Genomic DNA, 7,309 nt, shown 5'->3' with positions numbered 1-7,309 from the left:
TCATTTCCTCTAAAAGCATATGCCCAGAGCGTGTAAATATTTCACCAGGCCAAAATAACGCGCACACACGCAGGGATAATGTAAATGTATACAGAAAGCCCATGTGGACCGCTGGGTTTACTCCAGTTGTCCATCAACATCCACGAAGTCTGGTTCCTTCATGAAGGACCCTCTCGTCTGCTCAGCTGGGTACTCTGCAGTGATGATAAATCATTTAAAGTTAGAGTGAATTTAAAAGAGGTTAAGTTTTACCACATAACAGCGAGCAAGGAGAGGTTTGTGTTTGTGTTGCCTTGGGTGGATGGGTCTATGGTATATGCAAGAAAAACAACATCTATGTTGAGCAGTAAAGCCACTTCGACATATTGAACAAAATAAAATCTAATAATCAGTGGAAAATCTTTAAATTGCTCTTCATAGGGCTGGTTAAATGTCCGGAATAGAAATGTGTCATTTCCTAAATAACGGCAATGAAACACCGGGTGGGTATTTGACCTCTTCCATTATCGTGGCGGGTGTGACGACATTTACTCAGAATTGTCTGACTAATTTAATTTCACACAACACTTACTTCCCTTAATTCAACCGCAAAGCAAAAAAGAACCTGCTTTAAAAACCCCTAACTTAATTTGAGGACAACTACTTTCATCTGTAAATGAAAGCAATTATGCCTCCGATATTATATTATGTTGGCCGGTCTCTAGATAGTCATCAATCACTCTCAATCGAGCTGTCACAGGAGGCAGATTCGTTTCTTGTCGGCAGTCTTCCAGCTGGGGAAAGGAGGGGAACATCATCATTAATTTGCCTGTGACCCGGGGGCTATCCACATGTCTCGACCGGAGAGGCTCTGAGCAAGTCAGCACACCGCAGAGCCAGCTCCTGCGCCCGGACAGGCAGGAAGAGAGAGGTCTGCTTGGTGGGTCTGAAACAGTGAGATTTCCAAAAGCCTTTCAAGGTACAACAGAGACTGAACTCAGTTTTTAGAGGAGGGATTGTACAATTCACCGCCTATTTTGGAACAAACAGTAAATAAAAAAGAGGCAGTCTTCAAAATACAATATATATTTGAAAAGGTGTTCCAGTAAAAACGAGTCACTGCATATCCCATAGTGCATTTCATTTAGTCCAATTACACACCTTTGTATATTACTTAACATTTTTAATTAGTTTTCCTAAGATAATGTCGAAGAAGCATTGTAATTAAATGGAGCAATCCATTGACTTGTTAATTAATTTCATGTTATCCAACTTAGGCTATGTGCATATGGAGGCTTATTTAACACGAACTAATTTGTAATCATTACAATGGTTTGACCTGTGTGCATGTCATGAAAGAAGGAGCTTGAAAGGCTTAGATGAAGTGATAACCATAAGTCTCAACAAACTTCACATATCAACTCCCCTCGCCTGTGCAGTCTTTCATTTTATTCGGCAGAAATGCAGATTAAAGTTACAGTCGGCTCTCTGTGAGTGTGGTTGTTCTGACGTCAGAGTTACCGCCGTTTAAAACAACCTGCATCTGAGCTGACGTGTTTTATACTACTTTTTTATAAAGCAAAATATGTATTTCTGACATCAAAGTAATTAATTCCGCAAAGCCTATCCCTGTGTGTTCCGTCAGCTGCGTATCATACGTGGACGACAGACACTGAAAGGAAAATATGAATTTTTGAACATCTTTGGAGGGGCATTTAAGCAAATTAAATATGGTCCTTCGCAGCTTCGCCCTATAAGCATCCAGGAGCCTAAAGCATCCCAGTATCTCGTCCAGTGGCGCACAGGCGGTGAGGCGCGGAGTGCTGGAGACCTGCTGTCTCACCGTTTTTCTGCAGATTTGGATCACTCTACAATGTCATATCCACAATTTGGATATCCTTACTCGTCTGCACCTCAGGTAAGTTCGCCATTATCAATCACCCACGAATTTCAGCGCTATTGACCACTGTATTGATTTAAGAGTTTTGGGGTTTGACAACACGCGGAATGAAAGCAGAATACGCGCCCCGGTATCACCGGGTTATGGGCTTACTCTCTCCAGACGTGGTATACCTGCGGTTTTTTTTAAACCTCTCGGTAATCAGATCCTTTCTCCCCGAATGGGATTCCCCTCGCGGAGCACTTTAGAGGGCTCCCCATCTGTTTATCATTACACCGATCGCTTCACATTAAACTGCTCTGCATGCGCAAGCAAGTGACTGCAGCTATGGCCAGAGCGTAAGCACAACTGTTGTTTGTTGGCAAGGGTCCATAAACTATTGTCTTCGGGGGAATGGGTCGGTATATTCTCTAATACCCACTTAACTGCTACAAACATGTTGGCAGGGGGAAGAGGGCGTGTGTATTGTGGCTTTGCTGCGTGTACAGCTGATAATTGCCACAACTATACACCACGCTTCTTGACTTAATGAACATTTCCTGTTTAAATTAATTTAAGTTCTTCATCTTTTTCAGTTCCTCATGACCACCAATTCTTTGACATCTTGCTGCGAGTCGACTGGCAGAAGTATGTCGGATTCCGGTGTGGTGGCATCGGCTCAGCCTTCAGTCTACTGCCCTGTGTACGAGAGCAGACTGCTGGCCACCGCCAGGCATGAGCTGAGCTCAGCCGCTGCGCTGGGGGTATACGGGAACCCTTACACCGGCAGCCAGGGCTACGGAAACTATGTCACGTATGGCACCGATGCCTCCGCTTTCTATTCACTGGTGAGTGAGATACCTATCAGATCCCTTTCATGTAATTGATTAATGTATCGGTGCCAATTAGTCAACACAATGAATCGAGCGAGCTTATCCTCCTTAGCAACGATAAATGTAATTTATCAAGGTGACACCAACTGTGGCCAGACCAAGGCACAGTTTTACAGAGTTTTTTCATGAACCACGATAACTTTTAGGTGTTCAGGTGCCAGGTGCATGAGGTGTACGCTGGCAGATATGGAACAACATTAAACTCGCACACAAATTCTTAATTTTCTTCCCTTAACAATTTGCTGGATTCCGCAAGCAATCCTCAAAATTACATTTTGAAATGTTTTCTTCTACATATGATACTTTATTTGTAATATGATATTTTGAGTGTGTTAATACAACTATTTATTCAATGTCTATTTGAACTTTAAAAATGTGTGACAAAAAACACTGTGACACATTAACTAATATTTCATGGGCAAAAGTTTTCACACTTTTCAATCAAGTTTTCTTTTAATTGCAGGGCACGTTCGACACCAAAGACGGGAGTGCCTCTGCGCATGCGGGAATCACACAAGCTGCTGCCTACTATCCATATGATCCTACTCTGGGCCAGTATCAGTATGACAGGTAGTGTATAAGTAATTTAGGCCTATGCCCTCACTGCATTGGCATACTATATATACAAATTGAAGAATGTGTTTAATTAGTTTGAAGTTATGTTATCTGCTTGGTATGGCAACATTGCAGAAATACTTTGTCTGGATACCTAAAAGTCCACCCTATTGTCTTATCAATGTTAAAACACAACGTGTTTTATACAGTTGCATTTCATAAAAGCAGTTATTTTATCCTAAAGACACAAATATGTCTATGTGTGATATTATTGAGAGGGTTTGCCTGTTTAAGGCCTGTGTGCTGTGCGTCCATAGGGACCGCGAGCTGAAATATTTAGGCAGATATCGGCTCGCTGGCCCCACTCAACTGGAGTTCCTTTACCTAAGGCTCCATCTCTGCACTCGATCAAGCAATTTTACCGCCAGCTTTACCTCTGAATCAGCACGCGTGGTTAAATGGCTGCACTTCAGGTCATTTTGCTCTATCCCGTAGCGCATGACCCTCAGGTAGAGCAGTAAATAACGGTGCGCGGGAGGATCCCCACGGGACACTTTATTGTGTAAAAAACAAAGACCTGGAAATGGTGATTCTGATGGCGCAGCAGTGACCGTTTGAACCCCTCTGTGTGGATCGTGACATTTAAAAAACACTGATTTCAAACGATTCTTCACTGTATGCCCATAACAGATATGGATCTATGGATGGGGGCACGAGGAGAAAAAATGCTACGAGGGAGACCACGAGCACTCTGAAGGCCTGGCTTCAGGAGCATCGGAAGAACCCTTACCCCACTAAAGGCGAAAAGATCATGCTGGCCATCATCACCAAGATGACCCTCACGCAGGTGTCCACTTGGTTCGCCAACGCCAGGAGGAGGCTGAAGAAAGAGAACAAGATGACGTGGCCTCCCAGGAACAAGTGCTCCGATGACAAGCGTTATGACAATGACGACGACGGATCTCAAGAGGAGCAGATCAAAAGCGAGAACAACGACGATGGTTAGCCGCGCTTATTTTGAAGTATTTCTGGCTGTGTCTTTTAGCTATCTGGGCTTGAAGTGGGCTATCCCTAAGTCTTCTTAGACCCACAACATGTAGACTGTCATAATAAGCTACTGTTTTCACAAAGCAACTCCAATGTTTGCAAAAAAAGTAGGCTAAACTTAAGGTTAACATATTGATTAGGCCTACCTTTGACTGTATGGTTTTTGTATGTTTATTTGTTTTTTCAAGTACACACTGATGTTTTGCAGGTGGCAATGCTAACGGTTTGATGTTTGTGTTGTTTCAGAAAGTAGAAGTCGTGATGACAAGGACCTTCAGCTCAGTGACCTGGAGGACTTTGACACGATTGAGTCCGAAAACTCCGAATGTGAGCTGAAGCACCAGTTTAACCTGAACACTCACATGGCGACCACTGAGTGTTCCAGTGACCACCTCAAAGATACGTCCTTAAAGTTATCCATTCCTGCCCCTTTGGAGAGCGACCAAGTAATGACCAAAAACTGTCTCAAAACGCCCACAGAAGACTGCCAAACCACTATGGGCCGCCAGACTAAACCGTGTTTCCAGACAGGCCACCAGATACTCGATAACAAACCACGGATTTGGTCACTGGCACAGACCGCCACGTCTTTGAACCAAACGGAGTACTCGTCTTGTATGCTGAGGTGTCCGTCCAACCTGCCGCCGTCTCCAGCGGCCTCCTCGCCAGTGAGCGTGCTGGACCGACAGCAGGACTCTCCCGTCACCACGCTGAGAAACTGGGTTGACGGGGTTTTCCACGACCCCTTATTTAGACACAGCACTTTGAACCAAGCACTGACCAACACCACAGTATCATGGACCACTACCAAAACCTCAATTCTGGAGACCGGATCTGTAGGAAACAACGTAATTAAGGGACACACATCTTTACAGCACCCGGATGCCAACAAAGACAGCCTGAGTTTTCCTAAAGCGGTGAACAAAATGTTTTGCTCATAACAAACCAAAACGTCATTACAAAAAGTCTGTCCTTGGATGTACAGTCAACCGCCTCTCACATGAAAAAAATAATTTAATCTAAATTGTTCTCAAAATGTTGGATTTTTTATATGTTATGGGTAACCGTGTATAGCTGTTGCTCTAGAGGCATTTCACTTAGTCTCTTAATGAAGTATTTATTATTTCGTTTAAAAGCACGTTCAGATCATGTTGATGTAATGTCAAAAGTTTACCTTTTAAAAGTTTACAAATATAATTTTGCCTTTTTATTATTTGGCATGCAAAATTACATTTGATTGCATATTCGTTAGAACTCGGTTGTCTTTAATCAGCGACTTGCGGATGTCACTATAAAAAAAAATAATACCTATCACCCAATTGCACAAACCTCTGAACGAAAAGGGGTTATGTTTCAATTTTGTTCACTAATAAAAGGTTGGATTCTGAGGAACGCGTTTTGTGTGGGGTTCTAATGTCCGGTCCTCTTCGCTTCGCATGGTCCTGGAGTTAGAGTTTATTTTATCGACTAGCATCTGCCCTACTGTAACTCTATACTTCAACAAATGTTGTGCATTATATGTTGTCTTAAATCCGTATTGTCACTGATCACTAACTAACAGGAATACCAAATCCAATCTAATTTTAATCACCACTGTAGGCCTAAGTGGAAAGAGTTTCCCCGCTTCTACTTGGCCAACTTTACGTTCCCTGCGAGGAGCCTACCAGCTGCTGGTCAATAATGTCCGCTTTGCTGCTAATTGCAATTGGAGTGTAATTATGACATGTCCTGATGTCACGCAGTCTGTGACCCTGAAAAAAGAATTGTATGTATACAGTTCTGTTTTCCACTACCAAGCTTGACCATGGTGGTTAGAGCAATGACTTGAGCTGGCCTCTGGTTCAGTATTATTAGGCTATGTCTGAGAGCAGCTGTAATTGGGATGTACCGGTCATATTTCACGGCCTAATATTGATCCCCCGCTGCGTCTGATGATATTATCCAAACATCAATTCCTCTCATCGGCCCCACCTGTCAACGGCGCTAAATCGCTTCGCGGAGGTCCGCAGATATAGTACTGGGATCATTTCTAGTGAGAATTTTCATTTTGACACACACACACACACACACACACACACACGTTCTGCGGTCCGAGAGAGCTATGGCGCCTGCCACAGAAAGGGCAAAGCAGCGCGAGAGAAAAGGGCAGAGCGCGCAGGTCGGGCTAGGACTTGACAGTAATGGTAAAAGCGAGCTCTCGAGGGAGACTTGTCCTGTGAGAGACGCAAGAATGATGCATTTTAATGCGAAGGCCAAACGATTGAGATCTTCTGTGTGATCTAAGGATACCTACCTTTTATCGAAAAGGAAGAGTCAACGAGTTATTTGTGTTGCACCAAATGGCCAGGGCAGATGTCCTCCTATTTATTTATGTATCTGTTTATTCACATAAAACATGCTTTGTTATTCTACTTTAATATACCGGCTAAATCCATGTTACTGTAATAATATATTTAACAGGTGATCTCGTTCGTAAATGCTTATATTTAACAGAGATGGGCCATGGCCTACTAAATTCCCAGGATCCGAAATCAAATATTCGACCACTCAGGCGTTAAAATACATCCAATAATTTATTTAATTCATTCCTCCCTTCATGTCGGTTCAATGTTTCATTGTGGAAAAAAAAAGAAATTGTCATGCTCTGCTGTTCCGTGAAAACTTTCTCAGAAAATAAAGTAGATCTGTGCTCTCTGCACCTATGAATGTAGGCATATATGAATGAATGGATGAATGAATTAATGAATGAATGGATGTATGTGTATATGTGTGTGTGTGTGTGTGTGTGGGGGGAGAGAGCGAGAGAGAGAGAGAGAGATGACAGTGGACAGGCAGACTAAACCAGCCAACCGTGGCAAATTCAAACACATCGAGGAGGGGTTGCTAAATTAACGGCGCTCTTTACATACAGGCCAAATAAAAGCGCAATCAGCGACGCGTTGCTTTTCATTAAGCT

At 43.0% G+C, this 7,309-nt stretch overlaps 1 protein-coding gene across 2 annotated transcripts; it reads left to right on the top strand.

Moving 5' to 3' along the window:
• The first annotated feature begins 889 nt into the window (after window positions 1-889).
• Window positions 890-5,444, top strand: irx4a (iroquois homeobox 4a). 2 transcript variants are annotated; one of them, XM_042107342.1, is made up of 6 exons: window positions 890-958; window positions 1,724-1,897; window positions 2,455-2,706; window positions 3,215-3,321; window positions 3,997-4,307; window positions 4,600-5,444. In XM_042107342.1, exons 2-6 carry the CDS (start codon window positions 1,853-1,855, stop codon window positions 5,292-5,294), a joined length of 1,410 nt encoding a protein of 469 aa, XP_041963276.1. In that variant the 5' UTR covers window positions 890-958; window positions 1,724-1,852; the 3' UTR covers window positions 5,295-5,444. The 2 variants fall into 2 exon arrangements, with proteins under 2 accessions (XP_041963276.1, XP_041963275.1); XM_042107341.1 differs by lacking the exon at window positions 890-958 and having other exon boundaries at window positions 1,649-1,897.
• The last annotated feature ends 1,865 nt before the right edge of the window (window positions 5,445-7,309 follow it).

Source organism: Alosa sapidissima, chromosome 10 (assembly GCF_018492685.1).
Source record: "Alosa sapidissima isolate fAloSap1 chromosome 10, fAloSap1.pri, whole genome shotgun sequence".
Lineage (NCBI taxonomy): Eukaryota > Metazoa > Chordata > Actinopteri > Clupeiformes > Clupeidae > Alosa > Alosa sapidissima.
Note: the sequence above shows the minus strand (reverse complement) of the source record. Positions and strands in the feature narration are given on the sequence as shown.